This window comes from Sorex fumeus, unplaced genomic scaffold (assembly GCF_029834395.1).
Source record: "Sorex fumeus unplaced genomic scaffold, SorFum_2.1 ptg000002l, whole genome shotgun sequence".
Lineage (NCBI taxonomy): Eukaryota > Metazoa > Chordata > Mammalia > Eulipotyphla > Soricidae > Sorex > Sorex fumeus.
The window spans coordinates 2,315,792-2,343,738 of record NW_026606059.1 but is presented as its reverse complement, the minus strand read 5'-3'; the positions used below and the strand labels follow the sequence as shown (position 1 = coordinate 2,343,738).

Genomic DNA, 27,947 nt, shown 5'->3' with positions numbered 1-27,947 from the left:
ATTCATTTGTGGAATATAAAATAACATAATATGAGACTGACGTCCACAGACAGTAGACACAAGGACCAGGAATATTGCCCCATAGTTGGCAGCTGCCTCACGAGCTGGGGGAGAAGGCAGCTGGGTTGGAGAAGGGATCACTAAGTCAATGGTGGTTGGAGGGATCGCTCGGGATGGGAGATGTGTGCTGAAAGCAGATAAAGGACCAAACGTGATGGCCTCTGGGTATCTGTGTTGCAAACCATAATGCCCCAAAGTAGAGAGAGAGTATGGGGGAAATTGTCTGCCATGGAGGCAGGGGGAGGGTTGGAAAGGGGGGATACTGGGGACATTGGTGGTAGAGAATGTGCACTGGTGGACGGATGGGTGTTCGATCATTGTGTGATTGTAACCCAAACATAAAAGCTCTGTAATTGTACCTCAGAGTGACTCAATAATAAGAAATTTAAAAAATTTAAAAATGAAACTAATTAAATAGAATACAGAAAATATTTAAACTGAGATGAAAAATAATTGATATAGAAAATTAAAGCAAAACTAAATACCAATGCAAATAAATACTGGTTTGTTGGGAGAATGAATAATGTTGGAATATCCAAAATTAACCTCACAGAAAAGGAGGAACACTTCAATCAATCAGAGCATAAATGAACAGATACCATATAGACATGTAGGTTCATAAGATATCACTAAGAATAAATTTATGCCACTAAATTGTAAAACCTAAAAGGAATATATACATTTTTACAATGATATAAGGTCCCAAGTCTAAATCAAGGGAAAATGAAAACCAGAATAGACTAGTTAGAAGTACAAAATTTGAAACTATAGTCACTTCTTTCATTCCTCAAAAAAATAAAGAATTCAAGTGAGTTTACTAATGTATTTTCTCAAACCTTAAATAATGAACTACTTAAGTATACTTCTCAATTTCTTCAGAAATCTGAGTGTTTCTCTGAAACCCAACTAGAATGATATCAAAAGCAGAAAGAGAAAAAGAAAAACAGAAAAAGATAAAGAAAATTTTAGCTCACTATCCTTAATGAACACATATAGAACTAAATTCAACAACAAATGAACAGAATAATAAATAATAGTCATGCAAAAATCATTCCAGTGATTCCATTATTCAAAGATGGTTAAGTATATGTTCAACATTACATCAACAAAGTTAAAGATAAAATTATATGCTATACTGTCAAATGTAATAAATATTTTGACAAAATTCAGCATCTATTTATGGTAAAAACTCTCAACAAAAATGGGGAACTTAGTTTAATCTAGTAAGGAACATGTAAGATATCCACAGCTAATACACACAGTACTGAAAAAATTAGTCTTTCTTCTAAAATAAGGAACAAGGAATTTATGCTTACTCATCAATGCTTTTCAACATAATTCTAGATATCCAAGCTTAGAAATTATGCAAGAAAAATTAATCAAAGGTATTCAACGTGGAAAAGAATGAATCAAACCGTCAATATTGTCAAATAACATGTTTTATATAGTTTTGAATAATACATAGAATACTAAGGAATCATTTGCCAGAAACTTTTATTTCATTTAACAACCAAGACTAGATTAATATTTTAGTCTGTATCTGAAATATTTATCTCCATGTTTAAAAAACATCTGAAAATCACCCAAAGCAGCAGATAGATTTACAGAAAGATTTCTTAATGTACAAAAAAAGAAGACTTTCTGATTATGATTTAGGTAATGTTTAAATATATGAGTTCTCTCAGATCTGTGTAACTGTATTAACTGGTACGATTTTATTTACATTCAATCTGAACATGTAAATATGACATTTTGAGCACATTTAAATACTTCACACCCAAGATTTCCATATCAGAATTTATATTAAAGGATGTTACTGAGATGTGGCAAAATTTAGTTCTGAATTATAGTCTTTCATTTTACTTAATCTTTCTAATTACTCTCTATATTAGCCCTAAGAAAGGCAAATTTAGTAAGAGCAATGATTTTTCTGTCTTTTCCCCCATTCATTTAGCAAGTAGTAGAAAGAAAACTACCTATTTATAGAAAATATCAACAAGAAATCTGTTATATAAAAGATATATCCACAGCCCCAGAAGCACAAGGGCTTAATGCAGAACCCAGCAGCTTGGAGCAGAAAAGTGAAAGGACTATGCGTTAATCCAGGCAATCATTTCTGCCCAGAGGGGAAAGGGTGTTGCTCCCTTCCGCCCTCCTCCCTCTGGAAAGAAAGATGGCGGCCACATGGGAGCCTTGTGGACAGCAGGTATGAGCCGGGGGTGTGGGGGCGACTAAAACCTCATGGGAAGAGGGGCGTTCTGGTCCGTCCTTCACGCCCTACCGAGGTCACCAGTTGCCCCCCACGAGCGGCTCCCCAGCACAGCCACGGCCCCAGAAGCACAAGGACTTAATGCAGAACCCAGCAGCTTGGAGCAGAAAAGTGAACGGACTATGCGTTAATCCAGGCCATCAAGTCTGCCGGAGGGGAAAGGGTGTTGCCCCATTCGCCCTCTCTTCTCTGGAAAGAAGGATGGCGGCCGCATGGGAGCCTTGTGGACAGCAGGTATGAGCCGGGGGTGTGGGGGCGACTAAAACCTCATGGGAAGGGGGGCGTTCTGGTCCGTCCTTCACGCCCTACCGAGGTCACCAGTTGCCCCCCACGAGCGGCTCTCCAGCACGGCCACGGCCCCAGAAGCACAAGGACTTAATGCAGAACCCAGCAGCTTGGAGCAGAAAAGTGAACGGACTATGCATTGATCCAGGCCATCAAGTCTGCCGGAGGGGAAAGGGTGTTGCCCCATTCGCCCTCTCCTCTCTGGAAAGAAAGATGGCGGCCACATGGGAGCCTTGTGGACAGCAGGTATGAGCCGGGAGTGTGGGGGCGACTAAAACCTCATGGGAAGGGGGGCGTTCCGGTCCGTCCTTCACGCCCTACTGAGGTCACCAGTTGCCCCCCACGAGCAGCTCTCCAGCACGGCCACAGCCCCAGAAGCACAAGGGCTTAATGCAGAACCCAGCAGCTTGGAGCAGAAAAGTGAAAGGACTATGCGTTAATCCAGGCAATCATTTCTGCCCAGAGGGGAAAGGGTGTTGCTCCCTTCCGCCCTCCTCCCTCTGGAAAGAAAGATGGCGGCCACATGGGAGCCTTGTGGACAGCAGGTATGAGCCAGGGGTGTGGGGGCGACTAAAACCTCATGGGAAGGGGGGCGTTCCGGTCCGTCCTTCACGCCCTACCGAGGTCACCAGTCACCCCCCACGAGCGGCTCTCCAGCACAGCCACGGCCCCAGAAGCACAAGGACTTAATGCAGAACCCAGCAGCTTGGAGCAGAAAAGTGAACGGACTATGCATTGATCCAGGCCATCAAGTCTGCCGGAGGGGAAAGGGTGTTGCCCCATTCGCCCTCTCCTCTCTGGAAAGAAAGATGGCGGCCACATGGGAGCCTTGTGGACAGCAGGTATGAGCCGGGGGAGTGGGGGTGACTAAAACCTCATGGGTCGGGGGGCGTTCCGGTCCGTCCTTCACGCCCTACCGAGGTCACCAGTCACCCCCCACGAGCGGCTCTCCAGCACAGCCACGGCCCCAGAAGCACAAGGACTTAATGCAGAACCCAGCAGCTTGGAGCAGAAAAGTGAACGGACTATGCATTGATCCAGGCCATCAAGTCTGCCGGAGGGGAAAGGGTGTTGCCCCATTCGCCCTCTCCTCTCTGGAAAGAAAGATGGCGGCCACATGGGAGCCTTGTGGACAGCAGGTATGAGCCGGGAGTGTGGGGGCGACTAAAACCTCATGGGAAGGGGGGCGTTTCGCTCCACCCTTCACGCCCTACCGAGGCCACCGGTTGCCCCCCGCGAGCGGCTCTCCAGCACGGCCAGGACTCCAGAACACAGAAACCAATTTCTTAACTATCTGACTTTCAGTAGAAATACTTCCAGGGTCAATAGGTAAAAGAGCAGAAATCCAAAACCAACATTTAATTCTTGAACCCAGCTGTAGAAAGCAAATCACTTCACAATGCTTTTTCAGCATGTCTGATTTGGGGGGGGGGGTAAACTCTAAATAATAGTGGTGAATCTTTTATTGAAACAATGAATCTAATCAAAGCAGATAGAGTGTTAACTAGAATTCATCTGCCTCACAGGGACGGGGAGGGGTGGGGGGTGGGGGTTTATTGGGGTTCTTCATGGTAAAAAATAAGTATTGGTAAAGGGAAATGTGTTTGATATTTGCATGACTGAGACATAAACCTGAAAGCTTTGTAACCTTTCCCACAGTGATTCAATAAAAAAAAAAGATATATATATATTCCTATGATATATATAAAAAATTAAAAAAATCATGGAAATATCTAAATACCACAATTAGCTAAATAAAAATGGTCAAAAGATAATATAGAAGCTTTTTAAATTCGATAGTACTTTAAAAATGTTTGGATATAAATAAATCAAGATGAATTTTATGTAAAATCGTGTACTACAAACCACATGCTCCTAATTTAGTAGATAATTGTCTGTGAAATATTGTTTATATGTAGACAAATAATTTTATCTCTTCTTTAAAATTTTCCTTTTAGTGTGTCATGATAAACTTCACTTTCTGACTTAGCATACCTGTTTTTAAAGGGAATCATAAAGATCATTGTAGCTATTTGAAAAATCATTAGGACAAATTTTAAATCTTAATAATACAGAAATACTAGCTTGGCCACTAAGATGAAAATAATGTACTAATGTATGGACAAAACTGATCAAATGAAACTACTGATAGTTGAACTTCTCTCCCTCCCTCCCTTCCTCCCTCCCTCTCTCCCTCCTTTCCTCCCTCCCTCCCTCCTTCCTTCCTTCCTCCCTCCCTCCTTCTCCTTCCTTCCTTCCTTCCTTCCTTCCTTCCTTCCTTCCCTCCCTCCCTCCCTCCCTCCCTCCCTCCCTCCCTCCTTCCTTCCTTCCTTCCTTCCTTCCTTCCTTCCTTCCTTCCTTCCTCCCTCCCTCCCTCCCTCTCTTCATTTTTTCCTTCCTCCTCTCTTGTTCTTTTTATTCTTTCATTTGTCCTTTCTTTTCTATAATCTTTGATAAAAAGTTTAATTGGGAAGCCAATTAGCTACCTTGCTAATTACTTTTAAACAAAGATGAGAATGGTCTTTAATGACTGTAACATCTATGAGGTGACCCAGCCCTTCTTTTCTAGTACCATGTTCAAATATATCATATTTGTTATTCACAGCGAGGCAAGTAATAGAATGCAAGCTGCATGCAGTGGTGAGTAATCTTTGTTCTTAAATCTTGCGTGATAGTAAATGTTAGCTTTAATCTAGGATTACTGCGCTGTGTAATAGGGAGAGATAATCATAGATCTTTTGTGTCTGTCTTGAGCTACTTTAGATAGATTTTATTACATTATAAATATTCCAACATTTTTCCCCCTGAGTCTTTAACTAGACTCACTAGAATAAAAATGGAAAGTAATTAATTTGCATAAATTACAGAAATCACAATTATCTTTGGTTAAACAAAGATTATCAAAATTTGAATATATCAAGATTTGATTATAAATGTACATTGTTTTCAAGTGCTGAGTGAGAAATGAATTTATATTGTTATTTAGGTTTTATAAGCCATTCCTATGTCATTCTGAATAGTGGCTATAGGAATATTTTTTAATTTTTATTTTTTTACAGAAATATTTTGGAATGTTATATAATTTCTAATGACTAATATTTTATAAAACAATATGGTATTTTCCATACTTAGAGATAGTCTAATATACAGATTCTTATGTTGCACATCTAAGCATCTGACTATTATTTTATAAATTTCATAGTTATAATTTCTACTGAATCTTTCTCTTTGGTTGTTTTGAAAAACAGACAACACCCTATGATGACAAAGGAAATTTGTGTTCACTGTTTCTAGTTGAGCTTCCTCCCACGTCTTTAATGGACTCCTACCAAGTTCAACCCACTTACAATTCCCAAATTAAAGTACTGTAGAAACTTTTTTAAGTTTTACATACACAAATATATGTTTTTCCTTTTTTTTTTCTTTAACTTTTGACACAGCCGGTGATGCTTAGGGATTATGCCTTGTTTGGTGTTCCGGGATCATTCCTGGCAAGCGCTGGGAACCATACAAAATGCTGAAAATTGAACCTGGTTTGGACATATGTAAGGCAAGCACCTTACTTGCTGTACCATATTTCCAGCTCCATGTAGAACCTTTTTTGAGACATTTACAAATAGATTGGTTTTCATGAATTTCTCTGCATGTTTGTAGAATTATACATACATAACAGTTTTCTTTATCTTATGGCTTCCTTTATATTCAAACATCATTTTCTTTTGTAAGCTACTCATAAACCTAGAACCAGTGATTGTAACTACTTTTTTGATAAAAATGGAAAATTATCACTGCATATTTTTCATACCTTGAGAATCTTGCACATAATCTCATAAACTGAAAAGGTTTTCTCTGCTCGGGTCCAGTCCCAGGTTGTAACCTTTAACAATAAAAAATATTATTTTATTTATTTCATAAATATGTTCCCTAATTTGTTTTTTTTACTTTAATTACATATCTGTCTGTAAGTGAAATTTTGGTGTAAGAACTATATATTCTTTTGGTCTTGAGGTTTAGTTAAAGGTTTATGATGTCTTATTTCCATTGTTCTGCTTTTGACAAAGGTTTGGCATTTTACGGAACAATTTCCATTTGCACACTTTTTCTATCAATTATGTATGTATTCTTTACACTTAAGGACTAAGTATAAATATACCTGTATTTTTGCAGTTTATAAGTAGTTATATACAAAGTACAAAGCCAGAAAGCAATGCTAGCATTAATTTCTAAAAATATTCACTTCATATCATGAAGTCATTCCAAGATCAGAACACCTATGGCATTGAGGAATATCAAGCACTATAATGCACTTGTTTTATTTACATTTGTTTGAAACATCTATTGATCTAGCCTATCAAAATGCTCAGAGTGGGAATATAGTGGAATGTATAAATGTTAATGCTTCATAGGTCATCTGCAGGTTTAAATTTTATACAGATACAGACATTCAGGAGAGCAGCTAGTCGAACTTCATAGTTCCTAGACCTTCGTATTATTATAACTACTGGCAGATTGCCTGACTTCGCTGCTTGCTTTCAGTGAACTTTCATTGAAAAACCAGCGTTAAATAAAGTGCATATTTCAAAAGGCAAGATCTTGGGTCTAATGGGAATGTACATAGATATTATAGTCCAACAACTAGAAAAAAACTATACCACGTTATTAAAACATCTTTTGATTTGATTTGACAGACTTTTGCTGTAAATATAAATATGTAGTTATGAGATTCTAAACAAAAATGCTTTCAATATTTTTATATATTATAAATTAAATGTTTTTATTTAAAACATAAAATCGAGGCTGCATTGTTCATATCACTGCGTTGACTTTAGCAGGAGTGTATGCTGAACTTCCATCATCCTTTACTCCGATTTTCCATCTCTCTCTGGGAACCTCATTTCTACAGTAAGAATTCAAGATTTTCTTTACTTTGCTCTTGCCTTGACAATTTAAATTTAATATAATGTGTTAAAAACACTTGGACATTCCATCATGTCTACGTCATATTTAAATATGCATTGCTAATGTTCTGGGAGGAGGCACACTCAAACTGTGCTCAGGGCTGACTCCTAGTGCTCAGGGATGACTGGGATTCCATATGGAGTGTGGGGATCCAACCCAGGGCAGTGGCGAGCAAGGCATGAGTCCTGCTCACTGGGCTCTATGCTATTATTCGTACAGGCTGATGTAACTGTGGCGTTACAACATGGAGAAAGCATTTCAAAATGTCCAACAGAAGTACTTACTGGAGGTGCTAAGAATTTGTAAAGGCAGGAGCCCCTCAGGGCTAGAAACGTGGGTGAATATAGCCGATCCTGAAGGGAATCTTGCTCCCGGCTCTCGCACCAGCCCATGTAGACTATCTGCGAACAACACAAAGTTTAAAAAGGGTGAATAGAATGGATTGTCGAAGAATCTCATTTCAGATGTCTCATGGAAATTTTTCATATCTTATGTACTGTTTTCATTCCCATAAAATTAGCAAGCAAATTGCTGCCCCAAATCCTTAACTGGATTTCCCATCATTAAATGAACCTGAGTTTCGCCATTCTTTTCTTTTGCTTTGTGTGGGTGTTTGGGCCACACCCAGCGGTGCTCGGGGGATTCAACCTGAGTAGGTCACATACAAGGCAAGCGCCTTACCTGCCCTAGGGTCTCTGCGGCCCAGAATGGGAACTTACTTTAAGGATCTATGTTTTGCATCTAGGAGACAGTTCAGAGGTCCCCAGTTCGATTCCCAGTAATGAAAACACCTTGGATACCACCAAACGTAGTTGAATTGGTCCTAAATAACTGTGGAGTGTCCAAGAAACACCCCGTCTCAGGCACTGCACCTCGGGCATGGAGCTCACCCAGACCCCGAGCTTCTTGGGATGCAAAACTTGCTACTAGCAAGTGACATTTCCATTCATCCAGTGCTGATGTAATTAAACTTAGATCCAGTGATTTCTCTCACGCTCTAACATCTCTATATCTTTTTAGTAAGAAAACTCAATGACTCAGCTCATTGAGCGCCCTATTAATGAAATTTTGGTAAATAGGGCTGTGTGCCTAGACTCTGAAATTTAAGTAGATAAAGAAGATAAGTTAAAGAGAAGTAACTTATTTAATACTCATGTGGCTTACTGTATCTCCTTTTAAAATATAGTATAAGGTAAAGGCCCTCCCGTTGATCGTCGATTTGCTCGAGCGGGCCCAGTAACGTCTCCATTGGAGACTTTGTTGTTACTGTGTCTGGCATATCGAATACTCTCGGTAGCTTGCCGGGCTCTCCGAGAGGGGTGGAGGAATCGAACTCGGGTCGGCCATGTTGACTGCGTGCAAGGCAGACGCCCTACCTGCTGTGCTATATAGTATATCAATTTTCAATTTCTAAGACTTTTCAGGAAATTTGAGAGATAAGTCATTTTTCTTTTAATCATTTGAAAGTTTATTGCAGATAAAATGCATACATTTTTATCAAATAAATATTACATTCTGATATTTATCCCTATGCCATTTTGGTTATCTAATGAAAACCTGTGTAGTAGGCATATCTAAAATTAGCACTGTAGCACTGTCCTCCCATTATTCATCAATTTGCTTGAGCAGGCCCAGTAATGTCTCCATTGTGAGACTTGTTACTGTTTTTGGCATATCGAATATGCCACAGGGAGCTTGCAAGGCTCTGCCGAGCGGGTGGGATACTCTCGGTAGCTTGCCGGGCTCTCCGAGAGGAGCAGAGGAATCGAACCCGGGTCACCCAGGTTGACTGCATGCAAGACAAATGCCCTACCGCTGGGCTATGGCTTCAACCCATTCATTACATATCTTACTTTGATTGTATTGTTTTTTTAAATTTTTTTTAACATTCTGCATTCCCCCGCTTTGTATGAGATATTTTATGACTAGCAGGTCACCATTAGACAGAAATGAGTCAAGTTAAATTTAATATTTAACCATGCTACAATTGCTACAAAATGCCTCCTATAGAAACGTGAATTAACAAGTGTCCAAACAATTTTCTCCTCCCTGCACAGTCAATGCCAGCCTAGTAGCCAACAGGAAGCAACCGTTCAGTTGAAACAATTAGAATTTACTTTTTAATGCTGATTTTATCTGGTGCCAAGGTTGTTTTATAACATATATGTATATATACACATACATTCTGTAATGATAAACACAGGCTCAGTGAACATCTGAGGAAAAAAATCATGCAAGCTAGTGGTACGCTAATAGGAGTTGGCATAGGCAAACTTGTATCTGACCCGATAATATTAAAGTTTAAGAGAGTGGTAAGGGATAGGAATGGCATTAACTGCTGGTTCAAGGATCTACATATTAAGATGATTTGAATCTTTTTAATGTATTTACATCAAATTAAGAAGCAAAGTTTATGAAGCAGCTACTAGTAGACAAGGAAATATACACAGGAAGCAACACACAGTGAGAAATATTAACGCCCTATTTTTATCAATGCACAGATTCATAGAACGAAACATCAACAAGGAAACAGCCTTAAATGAGTTCTTTGCCCTGTGTATGTGGACCCAGAGCACTTGCATCTTTTCTGACCGAGGTCAATTATTTTTATCGATCTGTACAACACCCGATACACACAATCGTCTTATCTTCCCTTCCCTATTTGATGATTTTCATCTCCCTTGAGATTTTACATTCAAAAATATATTTTACTTATTTTTTCTGTTATCTCTTTTATTCTTCTCCAGGGAATTCTTACTAACTTGACTGCAGCGTGTAGTTAGTTCGCTGCTATTTCCCAATGCATATAACAGGGGAACAAATAAATCCCTAAGGAAGCAGGGAAGGGTTCAAATCACTAAGCATCTGCAAATGTTATCGCCACGTGCAAAAAGACCCATAGACAGATCTTAGCAAAAGAAAGAAAATCTTCATTTAAATTTTTATTATTTAATCTTGCATCCGGATGGCCTCAAACCATCTTCATTTGCAGAGAAAAGCTAATTGAAGATGAAGAATGTATTTTGGATCACACTTGCCTATGTGGCCGGAAGGAACTATTCTATTTCCCCCTAACAACCTTGGTTCCTGCTGTCCAATCTACCTGCTCTCTGTGCTGACATTGGTGTCTTTTTCTTTTCTGATTGCTAGTCTGCACAAGACCCTGGCGTGGTGCCAAGCTGCTTAATTTCTGTGTCTTGCAAGCAGCTTTTATAGCCAACCCTTTGTGATGACAAATCAGGGTAATTGCCCGGTCCCCCCACTCTGTGACTTGGCTCTGTGCTGTTACAGTAATTGCTGGCTCAGCAGTGGTTTGCAGGGAAGCAGCTGGCAAAAGGCAAAGGAGATGGTTTTCTTCAGCTGATAAAAAAATGACAATAGGTTCATTTGTAAACGCACAATCAGCCACGTGCCCTCCTACCGAAAATGAAGATTGCTTCTTTGGGCTTGTTTCAGAGCTCTGAGTACATAGAGCTCATTTGGGGACTTGTTTTCCAGAGAGATTTCCCCTGGAAATTCACTTTATTGAGATTTCTCTTAAAGAGACATTAGCACAATGGAAGTCTTGTAAGGGACCATAAAAATAAAATCACCCAGAGAAATATCTGTGGAATCGCAGGTGAGAATTGGGTTGTGGAGAGAGGTAATTTCCTGTGAGACCCTGAAGAAGTCTGTTTGATCGCTACACCTGGAGTTGAAAGCATGCCCACCTCCTCTCTGGAGGTGACCTGATGTCATTAGGTCCAAGGTTGTAATGAGACACCATCCGTGACTGTGCTCTTATAGTTAAGTATCATGGCACTTGGCCTGGCCCGTTTCAATGCCAGGGTAGCTCACAGCTTGTCCTGGGTCCATTCAGTACCTCGTCAGGGCCCTGCTCTTGGAGTGCTAGGAACTAAGGGCAACTGAGGCTTATTTAAGTCAAGTAAATATGGACGCCCAGGAGTAAATATAATTTTGGAGTTGATTAACTCCCATGTTACCTAGCATAGCATAAACTGTCTTCCTGTACCTAAACAAAAGTGAACCACACAAATGACACAAAGGAAAGAGAAAAGCAATTACTATCCGTGCCTGATGGAATTGGCTGTGCCTCAGTTACACTTTTGGGGGAGTGGCTCAATAAACCTTAAGCTTCCTGCGGGACCAGCAAAGACAACCCAATGTTAGCCAACACATCATTCCACTTACTCCTGAGCTCAAAGGCCTCAATACCTGGGACTGGTGAGTCTGCTGGGGACTAATCCTCCCCCCCACACACACACACACCAGCATCTGGGGAGAACAATGGAAATAAAATACAGGGAGTTCTCATATTGTAAAACTGGTTGAGGTCAAGCTGGTGGAGTTCTAGTGTAGCGAGCTGGGTACCTTCCTTACATGTGGCCAACCCGGATTCGATTCCCAGCATGCCACTCAGGTGCCTGAGCTCTAATGGGAGTGATCCCTGAGCACAGAGCCACAAGACAGCTCTGAGCATCCCCAGGTATGGTCCTGAAATGGAATTGAACAAACAGAAGACTAACTTGAATCCAAGACATGACACGAAGGTTCCATATAATGGTTCCTCATCAAGAGTAAAAGGTAAAGGTAAAGGCCCTCCCGTTGATCGTCGATTTGCTCAAGCGGGCCCAGTAACGTCTCCATTGGAGACTTTGTTGTTACTGTGTCTGGCTTATCGAATACTCTCGGTAGCTTGCCGGGCTCGGATTGAATGTGGAGGGGACATATTAGAAAGACACAGGCTCTAGGCAGTTGTCACATAATGTCACTCACACAGGTACGATTTTGCCAGAAACCTCTGGAAACATCAACCTTAAAAACAGACACGTGTTTGTCGTGTGCTATTAGTGCTATTAATGTCATTACTATGCCATTATTTCAGACACTACTCTGCTCCGGCAGCTGAAGACCTCCAGAACCAGCCACAACCATGCTGAGTCCACTCTCCACACGCATGAAGGTACCAGCAGAGGAACAAAGACATGCGGGTCCCGGGGCTGAGATCTCCAAGCCTGCTCGGATCGGGGCTGAGCATCCTCCACCCAGATCCTCCATCTTCCAGTAGGCAGGGGTCACACTCACCAACTGGCCCCTGGGGCCATGTAATCCCATCAACGGCGGAAACCCAGAGACTATAAAACCCAGCTCCGGGAAGCAACATCTTATTACTTCATTCTTACTTTGGACAACCTGGCAGGCTACCGAATGTTACCTGCCCACACGGCAGAGTCTGGCAAACTCCCCGTGGCGTACCCAATATGCCAAATACCAGTCACAATGATGGGTCTCATTCTACTAAACCTGAAAGAGCCTTGAATGTGGCACTTTTTAGAATCTCAGGGCTAGGACGAAGGAGACATTACTGGTGCCTGCTCAAGGCAATAGACGAACAACAGGATGATCGTTTTCGTGATCGTGATTCTGTCTGAAATAGACGGCCCAGCTGCATTGGGGGAGGCTGTGGGCCCGTTCCTGAGACTGCTTTCTCTGTCCCTCTGGTGGTCACTGTCCCCATGGTCTGCGTTCTGTTCTCGGTCCTTGTCTTGCTAAGGAGCTGCCACTGTCCCCACCATCTGTGGGATCACGGGGATGGGGGAGCAGAGAAGCCCCTTCCCCGGGGCCTCACAGTGCCCATCTCCACTTCATCCCTCGAGGAGAGATTCAACACCACAGCTGCGTTATCTACATCACCTTCTGCTTCTCCCCTGTGCATCATCTTTTCATTTTCAGACTAGCAACAAAATTGTGCTTTTGTGATTTTCGCGTGCAGTAACTTAAATTCACAGCATTTCCCATGCCACTCTTCATCTGCATAAAAACTGACAGATTCATATATGAATTTCATTTTAAGTTATAGATTATCTGAACGTCTTTTTGCTATGTTGTTACAAGTGACTGATTAATCACAAGTGACTGATGTAATTTTTGAAATATATCGTTTTTTATCTTATGATGCACTTTTCCCTTTAGAAGACTACAATGCTTGAATTATAGTTTTGTTTTCTGTCATTAGTAACAAACCCTGCCCACAGAAATGCACAGCCTTACCGAATATTGGATTTCTAGCACCATGAGATGACTTCTGACTAACTTAAGGGTGATGCATCTGAAACTGAGATAAACAGACAAAATATTCTCTCAGAAGTATTTAAACGCATTTACCCTGTTTCTATAAGGAATACCAAAAAAATTTCAACTCCGTTTAGGAATTATGGTCAATATTATTTTTTAAAAAAACTGCTATAAGAATAAATTGGTTTGTGGCCGGGAGACAGTTCAGTTGGGGACACACTTTCCCTGCTGCAGCTGGCTGGATTGACCCCCAAAGACTCAGCAGGGTCTCTGTGCCCCTCCCCTAGGGACCCCTGAGCACAGAGCCAGGCTCCAGGCCTCGGACAAAAGAATGGGGCCAAAGCCTCCCACAGCAACTGGTTTAGTAGTACTACTAGCAGAAGTGGTTGACTTCAGACAAGAAACGTTATAAAGTTAACACATATTTTATAATAATGGACGATAGATGTACCAAAAGGATATGTAAAAATGTACAAAAGATAGAATAAATCTGGTGTGAATGGTAGCACATTTTGATTAAATTTTGCAACCTTTTTTTTTTTTTTTTTTTTTTTTTGCTTTTTGGGTCACACCCGGCAATGCACAGAGCTGAATCCTGGCTCTTCACTCAGGAATTACTCCTGGTGGTGCTCAGGGGACCATCTGAGATGCTGGAAATTGAACCCGTGTCAGCCGTGTGCAAGGCAAACGCCTTATCCTCTATGCTATCGTTCCAGCCCCAAATTTTGCAACCTTCTTATGTACTCTATTTTTGAGCATCAGGTTAGCTTTCTTTCCTCTCTTACTTCCTGCAGATGAAGTTCTACTACTTAGTTTTTATTTTTCTCACTTATGAACAGTGTCTTGTGTGTTTCATTGAACATTTATTTTTAACTTTTAACAATTTAATGTGTATTTTATTTTTAATATGGTAAATACCAAAAACATGCCCACATTTCAAAGGAAACATCTGATGCCAGTCTTGAAGTTCCTGCCAAGTTCAGGATCCATTTTCAAAATGCCCCAGTAGCACAGTGCTATCCTCTCAGATTCTTTGCCACAGGTGTTATCTCAGGCCACATCACTTGTACTAAAATCACTTGATCACTTGATCGACATCCCGTTACTCATAGATTTGCTTGAGCGGGCACCAGTAATACCTCCATTTGTTCCTGTCACGTGCTAGTGTAACCCAATGGCATCTGCTTGTTCTAGGAACACGAAAAGCATCAAACTGCTCATTCAGGTTCTTGATGAAGAAGTATGATCATCTTGTAGGTGGGCGGCCACACGGCCATTTGACGTCCTGTGGAAGTGCAATCCAGTCGGTAACGGCTCTAATCCAGCGGTCGTCTCTAAATCTCATTACGTGACCAGCCCATCTGATTTTTGACGCCTTGGCAAAGGAGACAGCATTCCTGATTCTTGATCGTCGACGGAGGTCGGAACTTTGGATTCTTTCTCTCATTTGAGTGAAACGTGATACTCCAAGCATAGCTCTTTTGATTCCTCTGTGGGAGACCTGAATAGCATTCTCATCCTGTTTGCGTAGGGCTCAGGTCTCTGAGGCGTATGTTAATGCAGGAAGAACAGTGGAATCGAAGAGATGTGCCTGGAGCTGGAGGTTCATTGTACACTTAGCTATTTCTTTTACGCTCTTGAGGCAGGACGAACATCTTTGAATGCAACAGTTATGTGTACCTAGGTCGAGAAGTCAACATGACGAATGACCTGGCACCTGAGTTGCACAGAAGGAAGAGAGCGGCTTGGAACACCTTCAAGAGCATTGAAGAAATAGCTGTACTACAATACATTTTTTTCCTTAAATTGCTGTACTAAAATAGAGATTTGAAAGCATGTCCTGGGATTTCAGGAGACAGTATTGTATGGAAAGCCCCTTCTTGCAAAGTGTAAGACCAGGAGTCTGAGCCCGGTTCTCCACGGATGCACCTGGAGAGGTTCTGGAAGCACAGTCTGTGTTCCTTGGCTGCTCTGTTGCTTATGATGCCTGGCGCTGCATGCTGTTTCTGGCCAAGAGGGTGCAAGTGCCACAACTAAATAGCAGGGAAGGCGAGGGCTGGAGACTGTTTTGGTCTTGGACAAGCCAGGCATTGCTCGAGGTTTCCTCCTGGCTCTGCACTCGGAGATTGCAAGGGGGAAACTCAGCCAGTTTGAACCTGAAAGTCTGTGTGGGGCAGGGCCCTACACACTGGACTTTCCCCAGCCCTTAAAATATAACTTAAGTGATATTAATATAAAAAAGAAATACATCACTTTTTAATCTGGTAAGATAAACTTCGCAGTTATTATTACTGCAGGTATCACTGTCACTGTCCTCCCGTTGTCCATTGATTTGCTCAAGCGGGCCCAGTAACATCTCCATTGGAGACTTTTGTTGTTACTGTGTTTTGCATATCGAATACATCATGGGTATATCATGTGTTTTTTTTTTCTGGTCTTTCTCACTAAATGGTATTGAAATGAAAAGTTGTATACAACTCACTATGTTTTTCCATCTTATTCTCGCCTCTGCTCTTCCAAGCATTTGTCTCATCTGCCGTCATTCTTCTTTTTTCTCCTTTGCTTACAAAAAATGTAGTTTAGGTGAGATTATAAGTGTGCTTATTTCATTGTTTTTCATTGTTTTGATGAAGAAAACAATCGCATCTTCCCCACCACGAAAGTGCTCACGTCTCTTCCCCATGTCCCCAATGTGACCCTTCACGGAGATCTTCCTCCGTCCACTGTCCCCACACTTGGTAAGTTCAAATTTTCGCCAAAGGCCACGAGTTTGTCTTCCATAAAGAAATAGAGTTTGTCTACTTCTTTATTTTGTCTCTATATTTTTCCATGAGATCATTGGATATATTTTTCTCCCTCTGACTTATTTCACTTAGCAGAATGCACCCAAGGTGCAGCAAAATGAACGCCAAGTGGAACAGTTACACCCAAATTGGAACAAATGGCAAGATTTCATGCACATAATACAATGTGCATATTTACTACAATTTCTCTTGCTGGACATTTGGATTGTTTTCATATCCTGAATTTTGTACTTAGTGCTGTAATGAACATAGGCATGTGTGCATCGTACTAAAAAATGCATTAGCATTCTTGGGATAGATGTAAGAATTGTGATTTCAGAGTCTTACGGAACTTCTGGACTGAAGCGATAGCACAGCGGTAGGACTTTGTCTTGCATGTGGCTGACCTGGGTTCAATCCCTTCTCCCCTCTCGGAGAGCCCAGCAAGCTACCAAGAATATCCCACCTGCATGGCAGAGCCTAACAAGCTCCCTGTGGCATATTGGATGTGCCAAAAACAGTAACAGCAAGTCTGACAATGGAGACGTACTGGTGCCCGCTCGAGCTAATGGATGAACAATAGGACGACAGTGCTACAGTGCTACAGAATTTCCTTTGACTTTTAAGAAATCTTCATATTATTCTCAACTAAGCCCCAGTGGTGAAACAGGTGCTTTTCGTACCACATTCCCACAATTACTGACTCTTACAGGTACTTTTTGTTTGTGTAGGGGTCAGACATGGTGTTGCAACTTATACCTGGCTCTGTTCTGAGAACACCCCAGCAGTGCCCACAGGACTGTATTTATTGATGCAGATGTAAATAGGGCTTGCCCTGGGCAAGGCAATTCCCTTAGAACCCCTGCCCCACACTATCTCTGGCCCCTGTTCTCAGTATTTCTGATCTACGTGATTGTCACTAGTATAAAATATTTCATTGGCACTATTATTTTCCTTATCTAACAGAACTGCCTGCATGGGAAGCTTGGATTTGAAAGTTAGTGACAGATGCATTTCTCCGATGGTGTGAATAAGCATTCATCTGATTTTTATTTACTCACTCCTTCTGGAGGTGCTGGATCCTGAACTTAGGGTCTCAGGTACAGAGCAAAAAATGCTTTGCAAATGCTTTGCCACTGAGCGACATTCCTGTTCCTCAGCACCGCTTTTGAAAAGGTTTGCTTTAAACAGATGACCGGCTAAAGAAACTTTGGTACATCTGCACAATGGAATACTACGTAGCTGTCAGAAAAGATGAAGTCATGAAATTTACATACAAGTGGTACTATATGGAAAGTATCATGCTGAGTGAAATGAGTTAGAAAGAGAGGGACAGACATAGAAAGATTGCGTTCATCTGGGTAACATAGAGTAACAAAATAGGAGACCAACACCCAAGAATAGCCGAGATAAATATCAGGAGGATTACTCCATGGCTTGGAGGCCAGCTTCACACTCTAGGGGTAAAGGCAGCCCAGATGTAGAAAGGAACACCAAATGGGGGGTATTGGGAGGATCCCCCCCAGGATGGGAGAATCATGCTGAAAGTGGACTCTAGACAGAACATGACTACCACTTGATGCCTCTTTTGCAAACCACAGCACCCAAAAGGAGAGAGAGAACAAAAGAGAATGCCCTGCCACAGAGGCAGGGTGGGATGGGGGGATACTGGGATTAGTGGTGGTGGAGAATGGGCACTGGTGGAGGGATGGACACTCGATCATTGTACAACGGAAACCCAAGCGCAAAAATTTGTAAGACTACAACTGTACCTCATGGTGTTTCACTAGTAAAAATAAAAAAGAAAGGAAAAGAAAAAAGAGAAAGAGATAAGCCTGGAGTGGTCCTAACAATCTCAGGATACAAGGAAATATCCCTACAGGGTAGCGACAGGGAGAACGGCCGGAGCCGGGTGCTTCTTTGACAGTGACAAGGACGATGCAAGGCCACCCAGGACAGCGGGGAACCAACGCAGGCGCTCGGAGGGGACAGATCTGTTTTTCCACTGATTTCTAATTTCAGTTCTGAGACTGAGGAGGTAGACAGTGGTACTGAAAGCTTAAAGAGACAGAAATTCATTTCAAAGAGAAGGGGATAATGAATAAGGTAAAGATAGAACAATTAGAAAACAACTTTGGGCATCTTTCTGGGGTCATTAATCATGCATTTCATGTGAGAATCATACCTATTTGTTTTTTCGATAAGCGTACTTAGCTCAAGGATAAAAGTGATGTTGTTTTTATTTGAACTGAACTTAATTTAAATTAGCTGACCCCCAAGGGAGACTCTGGGGCAATTAAACGTAAGGGAGTATAAGGGAATGCTAAAATTAACTGATCAAGACACTTAAACTGAGTAAAGGGCATACAACAAACAAACAAACTAGAATTTAAGGCGATAAAAACAGACCAGTACTTAATTAGAGTAGAAGATGGTGGAATTTGGAGTGCTAGAAAGCCTAGGTTGGGAAAGCAGATATAACGGAGAGAAGAATGTCTGAAATTCAGCTATAGCAACATTACGATTGCTCATAGTAAGAGTAATAGGAAAAACCAAAGGATGGGGAGAAAGCATGAAGATTAATTAGGTAACAATAGCTGGGAAAAATAAGGGACCACTGTGACAACAGTAGTTGGTAACGGTCAGTCTGGAAAAGAACTGAGTCATAAAAGGAGGTCAAGGGATACACCTGATAACCTTTCAGTACCTGTACTGCAAACCACAGTGACCAAGAAAAAGGAAGGGGGACCCAGAGGGAGAGGGAGAGAGACAGAGAGAGAGAGAGACAGACAGACAGACAGACAGACAGACAGACACAGAGATAGAGGCAGAGAGACAGAGATAGAGATGGAGACAGAGATAGAGACAGAGACAGATATAGAGAGACAGAGACAGACAGACAGACAGACACAGACACAGACAGAGAGACAGAGAAGAAGAAATGTGCCTGCATAGAGGCAAGCTGGGGTTCTGGCTGGAGAAAACCTGGGACTTTGGTGGTAGCACTGTAGCACTGTCCTCCCGTTTTTCATCGATTTGCTCAAGCGGGCACCAGTAACGTCTCTATTGTGAGACTTGGTGTTACTGTGTTTGGCATATCGAATACGTCACAGGAAGCTTGTCAGGCTTTGCCGTATGAACGAGATACTCTCAGTAGCTTGCTGGGCTCTCCAAGAGGGGCAGAGGAATTGAACACAGATCAGCCACACGCAAGGAAAACGCCCTACCGCTGTGCTATCATTCCAACCCATATTGGTGATAGAAAAAATAAATTTTTGTATGATTAATAATATGCTGGAGCGATAGCACAGCGGTAGGGCGTTCGCCTTACAAGCGGCCAACATGGCCGACTCAAGTTCGATTCCTCCGCCCCTCTCGGAGAGCCTGGCAAGCTACCGAGAATATTTGATATGCCAAACACAGTAACAACAAAGTCTCCAATGGAGACGTTACTGGGCCCGCTCGAGCAAATCGATGATCAACGGGAGGGCCTTTACCTTTACCTTTTATTAATATAATGGACAGCAATCTTTGTAGAGTTAAGGTATAAAGATAAATATTCTCATTCATGTACACATTTGTCATATTCTCATTCACATCACTCATTATTCTCATCCCATCATTCATGTAGTAACAAAACCTACATAAATACACAAATGCAGTGAAATCATGCAACTCACAGGATGAAACATATAGAAGCATTAAATACAGCTGTAATGAATAAGTGTCTATAGGATCATCAGGTTTTTGGCTGCAGGGGCTCTGCTTGGGGCGGGGAAGGAAACTCAACCCTCACCCCGCTGAGGGGCCCCGGTGAAGACAGCTTCGGGCAGGGGCAGGAAATTCAGTCACAGCCATGCTCAAAGCCACTCTCCACATGCTCGGACGAGCCTCACACATGAAGAAACCAGTAGAGGGACCCAGGTGTGTGGGACCCGTGGCTGAGATCTCCAAGCCTGTTGGGATCAGGGCTGGGCCTTCTCCACCCAGATCCCCAGTTTTCCAGTAGCTTGGCAGCCACATCCACAAATTCCTCCCATGTAATCTCATCAACAGCCAAGATCCACGGACTATACAACAAAGCTCCCGGATGCGAACTCTTATAGTCTAGCTCACTGATGTACCTCAAGCAGCACACACGTGTTGGGTTTTAACATATTTGCTTGCATTATCTTATGTACATTCTCCATTCCTCTCGGAGAGCCTGGCAAGCTACTGAGAGTCTCCCGCCCATACGGCAGAGCCTGGCAAGCTCCCTGTGGCATATTCCATATGCCAAAAACAGTAACAATAATGGGTCTCATTCCCGTGACTCTGAAAGAGCTTCCAAGAAGGAACCATTGGGAAGGACGAGCAAGGAAAGGCTGCTAAAATCTCAGGGTTGGGATGAATGGAGACATTATTGGCACCCACTCAAGCAAATCGATGAACAATGGGATGACAGTGGTGATGATGACAGGATCATCAGGACTATGAAGCATTTCTATAATCTATAGTAATTGTTACTGTTTCGCATATTCAGATTATAAAATGTGGAAAATATTGCAAATAATGAAAAATAATTTTTAAAAAATTAATCCAATATTTGATTTTGTGTAAGAATTCCCAAAGAAGTAGAATTAATCAATATTTGAATGTGTGTAAGAATTCCCAAAGTAGTAGATCTACATTTTAAGATATCTGACTCTAAAATGCCACGTCAATTGATGGGCAAGGCAACAATCAAAATCATAGTTGGTGGTTTTCCACTTGAATTATTTGTCTTTAACAAAAATTTCCATCTACTACAGCATTGTGAAATTTTCAGCTGTATTTCCTAAGACTCCACCACTCAATCAGGGAGTTCGAGCTTTGAGTCAATCATCTCTGCACTGTGAACAAAGGCTTAAGCTGCAGAGAAGACATTTCCTCGACCTCTTCATCTCATCCATCGTCTTGGTTCAGACCTGAGCTCCTAAAAGTAGGAGGCAGAGGTTACTTGATGATCAAAAGCAACGTTTGGAGAATAGTAGACAGACCAAAATTCTAATGCAGTTCTGACTGAATCCTGGACTACTGTGGGCTTTTAGTGTGTGTGTGTGTGTGTGTGTGTGTGTGTGTGTGTGTGTGTGTGTGTTGGGGGGGTTACAATAATATAAATGATATTTCTAAAGAATAGATTTTAAAACTTGACATGTTTGGGGCAGAGAATTTGGGCAGCAGGTAAGGCACTTGCCGTTGATGCAGATGACCCAGTTTGGGTGCCTGGCACCTGATATTTTTGTCCAGCATCACAAAAGTGAACCTGAGTGCAAAGCCAGGAATAAGCCTCGTTTCTGCCATGTGCAAAAATTAATAAACAAACAAAGAGAGAGCAGTGAGTGACAGAGACAGAGAGAGAGACAGAAAGAACACCAAAAAATGGAAAATTCAAAGAAAACTAAAGATTATTTTATATAATAGGTGAAAATAAAGCAATTATGTAATCAAACTTTTTGAGTGTTTCTTCATCTTACCTGCTGGTTTACTGGAAAATTTCTGTTGATTTTTTTAATCTGCAATGACAAATAAGTATTAGTGAGAATGAAAGTGAGAACTAGGTAACATGATTCCCCAAATTTTATTGGAATCTATTTATTTGATTAATACAAATTGACACAATAGAATCATGGCTTAAAAACAGTTATAAATAAAGTTGTTTCACATTTCCTATCAAAACTTTCCAAAATTTCATGTGCAATTTCTTAAACACATTGATATCATTTAAAGGACTTAATTATCTGAAATAGTAAGTAATGTATAGGTATAACTGAGAGGTTTTGTTAATCTTGAAAAGTAGTTAATCTTAAAATCTTTAAATTCTTATACAATAAATCCTGCTAAAATTATAGACTAGTAATCTGCAGTTTCTTGACCATAAAATTTCTTTATATTTGATTTATTCTAGCATACAGAAAAAAATGAAAACAGATTATGAAGCAATAATGGATGCATCAAAATATTTTCAATAAGCCTACAAAAATATGTAAAATTTACATTACATATTTTTGTATGTAATATGTAAAATTTCATTAGAATAACTTAATGAATTACATTTTGTCTAAGTTAAGCTCCATTATACTCAATCTTTAGAGAAATAATTTAGTCTGTGGTGAGTTGTGTACAAACTTTAGTCACAAAATTAAAATGTCCTATCAGGTCAGATAAATTAATTATAATACAAAATCTTTGTCCAATAGAACGTTTACTAATTAAGACCAGTGGTGGTTTTTCAGAGAAATTTAATACTAATTGAGAATGGTATGATCTTAGATTAATTTCTTTCAGTTTTAACATATAAGTTATTCTGTAAATTCTTTTTATTTTTTTGTACTTAATTTTGTCTCATGATAAGTGTGAAGAAACAGAAAGTCACCTGTGAATATTGTACACAATAGTACTTGCGAAAAAAATCGCAATTGGCTCATCTAAAAGATCAAACTTACAATCAAAAAAGTTTACTTTATAAAAGAAAAGAAAATTTGAAATATGGATGCTATTTCAGCAAATCTGTGTTCAAAACTAAGAAAACAAATCATTTTCTACCATTGAAGCATTTTTGCTTTAGTGGTGGGTGAATCAGCAAGGGAAAAACTCTAAAAACTACTGATGACTTCAGCTAAAAATAAAATCCAAGAGAGTTTGGAAGATTGCACAAAAAGAGCAGCTAAGAGCATGTGGGTGCTCCCTTCAAATGCGTGGCCCCAGTAGGCACTGGGGTCAATCACCTTCAAGGTGTGTGTGTGTGTGTGTGTGTGTGTGTGTGTGTGTGCCGTGAACTGTGCAACAGCAAGGTGGGAAAAACACTGATCGGAACAAACTTACAGAAATAAGGGAAAGGACCGGGAAGAAAGAAAATCAATCATTTAAATATATCAGAATGAGAAAAAAAATGAAATGAAGTTAGCATTTGTTTACAACCCTCTAGCCTCGAGGGTAGTATATTAAAGATAGGCAATGCTCTTATTTTAAATATTTTCCTTGATTTTTTCTTCCACACCACTTAGAAGTACCTATAGATTTATACTTTTGGGGGGAGTATTTTTGGTTACTGTTTGCTCCCACGGAAAATTAAGTGCATGCAATCACGGAATATTGTTTGCCTCAGTAAATATCTGGCGTCTTTGTGAATATGTGATTCAGTATTTGTTGAGTACAATCAATATTTGTTGAATGCATGCAGAGACAAATATTTCAGTTGAAACAGAATCAAACGCTTGTGTTTAAGTTCTAAAAGTCTGAAATCAAGTCACCTTAAAAAGTGTAAATCCCGGTGATTTCAAAACCTACATATTGAAGTATACATAAAACTACTTAAAGTTTTATTTATTCCTATTAAGTATATTTTTATTGTAGTTAAGGGAACATGATGACAATAATGCTGATTTTCATTATTTTAATCAATAAAGTCACTGTTCTTTTATACTCCCTGAGTGCTTCAGATCATCTACTACTGTTTTCACAGAAGAGCTCATGACATAAAAACTTTTAACGAACAATTGATGATTTAAAGGTAAGTTCTTAATAAATAGGAATAATAGTGCATCTGTTGAAAGAAAGGAGAGGAGAAGGGAAAGAGACTCAATTTCACCAACGTCTGATCTATGCCTTTATAAATCTGACGGTATATTTATAGGGATTGTCGTGTGGACAATATTAATCCTTCAAATCTACATGCTTCCAGATTTTTGTTCCTTTTGTATGTCTTTCAGTTGTGATCTTATATGTCTCTTAACTCTTCCATTGATGCCCTGATATTTGTTTATTGAGATGCAAGATTGAATGCGACATATTGTTTTCTCTTTTTCTTCTATCACATTGCGTATATATAGGAATACTGTGGATTTCTGCATGTTAATTTTGTAGCCTGCCACATTACTATATAACATTATTGATCTTAGAGGTTTTGTAAAGAATTTGTTGTTTTCTAAATCTGAAAATAATGAAAATTTCACTTCTTTTCCAGTTTGGAAGCATTTAACATCTTTCTTGCCTAATTGCTAAGAAAAGGACTTTAATACTAAATTGAAAAACAGCAGTGAGAGTGAGAAACCATGTCTTGTATAGAGAAAAGGCTTTAATGTTTTTACCACGAGTGAGATTTTTATCTGTGGGTTCATGGAAAAATAGCTTTATCTATATTGAATAAGGGTCCTTCTATTGCTGTCCTATAGAGAGGTGTTTTTTTTTTAATCATGAACTGTGTTGGTTCCTGTCAAATTCTGTCTTCATGTATTGATATAATCATGTGGCTTTATTTTTTCTTGAATTGATTCAGATTTCTCTAAGTTTTATTGCTTGCTTTGGGCTCCTTCATTTCTATCTGCCTAAGCTGTGCACTTAGATCATTTACATGGGTCTTTTCTTGTTCCCTAATGAGTGCTTCATTGCTATGAATTTCTGCATTAACTTCCAGATCTTCATGGAAGACCTACTTCTGCTCCATGCTGGAGGCTGGAGGTGCGGGGAGGGAATTCTGGGCCCTGTGTCAGGTCAGGAATTGATGCCAGCTAATCTTGGATGAATGCCACGCTGTTGAATTGTTCCAGGTGTTCCAGGCTCCTGGCTAAGTCTCGGACCTTTCTGGAGCTAGGCTGACAGATGCCCCATCCCGGATGGCAGACCCAGCAGCCTGCAGAATAAATACCTCCAGCCCAGGAGCCGGAGAGAGTGCCCTGCACGCTGCCGACTGGGGTTCCATCCCTGGAAGCCCCTGTGATCCCTCAAGCACAGCCAGGAGTGACGCCTGAGTGCAGGGCCCACAGTCACCCCTGAGCATTGCTGGGTGTGGCCCCCAAATCACCACCACACACACATACACACATACACTTAATCACTTAATCACTTAACTTCCCGTTAGTCGTTGATTTGCTCGAGCGGGCGCCAGTAACGTCTCCATTTGTCCCTGTCGCGTGCTAGTGTAGCCCAATGGCATCTCTTCGCTCCGGGAACATGGAGGGCCTCAAACCGATCGTTCATGACCTTGACAAAGAAGTCTGACCATCTGGTAGGTGGGCGGCCACGCGGTCTCTTGACATCCCGTGGAATCCAATCAGTAACAGCTCTAGTCCAACGGTCGTCTTTAAATCTCATTACGTGACCAGCCCATCTGATTTTCGACACCTTGGCAAATGAGACAGCGTCCCTGATCCTTGATCGTCGACGGATGTCAGAACTCCGGATTCCTTCTCTCATTTGAGTGAAACGTGATATTCCAAGCATAGCTCTTTCTATTCTTCTTTGGGAGACCTGAATGGCGTTCTCATCTTGTTTGCGTAGGGCCCAGGTCTCTGAGGCATATGTTAATGCAGGAAGAACAGTGGAATCAAAGAGATGTGCCCGGAGCCGGAGGTTCTTCGTCCTCTTAGCTATTTCTTCGACGTTCTTGAAGGCGTTCCAAGCCGCTCTCTTCCTCCTGCGCAGCTCGGGTGCCAGGTCATTTGTCATGTTGACCTCTCGACCTAGGTAGACATAGCTGTTGCATTCGGAGATGGTCGTTCCATTGAGAGCGAATGGGGCGTCAGGAACAAGGCTGTTTCTCATAAACATTGTCTTCGTAAGATTCAGCTGTAGTCCTACCTTTCCACACTCACGGTCAAAGTCGGCCAGCATTTGTGCCGCTTGGCTGATGTTTGGTGTTATTAAAACAATGTCATCAGCAAAGCGGAGGTGGTGTAGTTGCCGACCATCTATCTTCACTCCCATTCCTTCCCATTCCAGTCGTCGCATGATGTTCTCGAGGGTGGCACTGAAGAGTTTTGGTGAAATGGTATCACCCTGCCGCACCCCTCTCTTGACATCAACGATCACTTCTTTGTAGAATGGTGAGATCCTGGTAGTGAATCCGCAATACAGCTCACGGAGGATCCTGATGTATTGGGCTTGAATGCCCTGATTGGCTAGGGCTTCAATGACCGCTTCCGTCTCAACAGAATCAAAGGCCTTCTTTAAATCAATGAACGTTAAGCAGAGCGGCACACACACACAAAATGGGCCAGCTCCACAACTAATATTGAAGAGAGATCTGTAAGCCCTCCAGTTTACCAGATTGTCCAGCTCAAAGCTCCTGATGCCCCCAAATGCCATAACACTGATGGTCCAACAGGAGCACAGCAAATGTGACAGGGAAGTCGCATGGAGACCACCAACCTCAAAGAGCGAATACCATCACACAGGAGACTCGACCCACCCAATAGATCCTCAGATAATGGCTTCAACAACACCAGCGTGAGATAGTACAATGACAGCAAATTGCCTCTTATTGACTTCGTGTTTGATAATTCCATTGGCCATTTTGTTGTTGTAAGCAATATGAAGTGAATATGAAGTAATTTTTTGTGCTGCTAAGGGCAAGCTCAGGAGGTCGGTGGGAAGCTGAGCACACTGGTGGAGGGACATCACACTGATGGTGAAATCTGTGTTGGAATATTAATTCCTGAAATAGCTGTATTAGGACCTACTTTGTAAGTCATGATGCTACAACAATTTTTTAAAATACCTACTTCCAATTTGTTTAGACTCTTCTTTTACTTATTTTCTTTTTTGGGTCACACCTGGCCATGCACAGGGGATAACTCCTGGCTCTGCACTCAGGAATTATTCCTGGTGGTGCTCAGGGGGCCATATGGGATGCTGAGAATCGTACCTGGGTTGGCTGCAGGCAAGGCAAACGGCCTCCCCACTGTGTTATCACTCCAGTCCCTAGACTCTTCTTGAAATTTGAAGAAATTGAATCCCCCACAGAATGTTTTCAATGAGGCAAAAATTACCCATATACCAGAAGCAGATAGAGACTCCCTCAGGAAAAGAAAAAGCCTTTGATTTAAATTCTTGATGGAAACAGATGAGGAGATACTTAATAAAATACTAGCAAACTGAATACAACAATACATCAAATGGATCCTAAACCACAAACAAGAATTTAACCTATGGAATGCAAGGTTAATTTAAAATATGGAAGTCATGGTCATTCTTGGTCAATCTGGCAAGTGCGAATTGAACTGGATGTGAATTTGAATGCGAATTGGTTGGGTCTCTGGTGTTAGGGATTTCTCAGGCCACCTGAGTTCCTCCCGGTCCACCCCTGAGTGTGTGTGTGTGTGTGGGGGGGGGTTTCATTTCTGCATCCTGCATCACTGGAAAGATCCTGTAGTGTAGGATCAGCTGTGAGTTGTCTCCCTGAATCTGAACATCTTAACACCGGCATATCTCCTGCCTGTTGTCCTCCTTTACTTTGACCATATTTTATTGACAGTTGATAAGAAACTCTTAAATGTTTCTTACTATATGCGAATCTGATAATAGATAAGAGTAAATGGAGGCAGAGTGATCCTACAGTTTGTAGGATGTTTGCCCTGCATGTGACCAACCAGAGTTGAGTTCAAAGCACCACACAAAGTCCCCCGTGACCCCTCAGGAGTCATCCATGAGAACCTTGGAACCCGCAAGGCAGGAAAAAAAATTGCTTTGGGGGCCATACTTCATTTCTGTAGAGTCCT

The 27,947-nt window shown here is 41.2% G+C and overlaps 1 protein-coding gene across 2 annotated transcripts in view; it reads right to left on the bottom strand.

Annotated features, from left to right (window-relative positions):
- The window catches only part of SNTG1 (syntrophin gamma 1), a 339,473-nt gene that overhangs the window by 68,367 nt on the left and 243,159 nt on the right, over positions 1 to 27,947 (bottom strand). For both annotated transcript variants that reach the window (XM_056110271.1, XM_056110281.1), the window contains exons 12-14: positions 21,927 to 21,965; positions 7,858 to 7,974; positions 6,420 to 6,491 (exon numbers count right to left, since the gene is read on the bottom strand). In XM_056110271.1, coding sequence (XP_055966246.1) covers positions 6,420 to 6,491; positions 7,858 to 7,974; positions 21,927 to 21,965 — 228 coding nt within the window. The remainder of the gene's footprint in view (positions 1 to 6,419; positions 6,492 to 7,857; positions 7,975 to 21,926; positions 21,966 to 27,947) is intronic.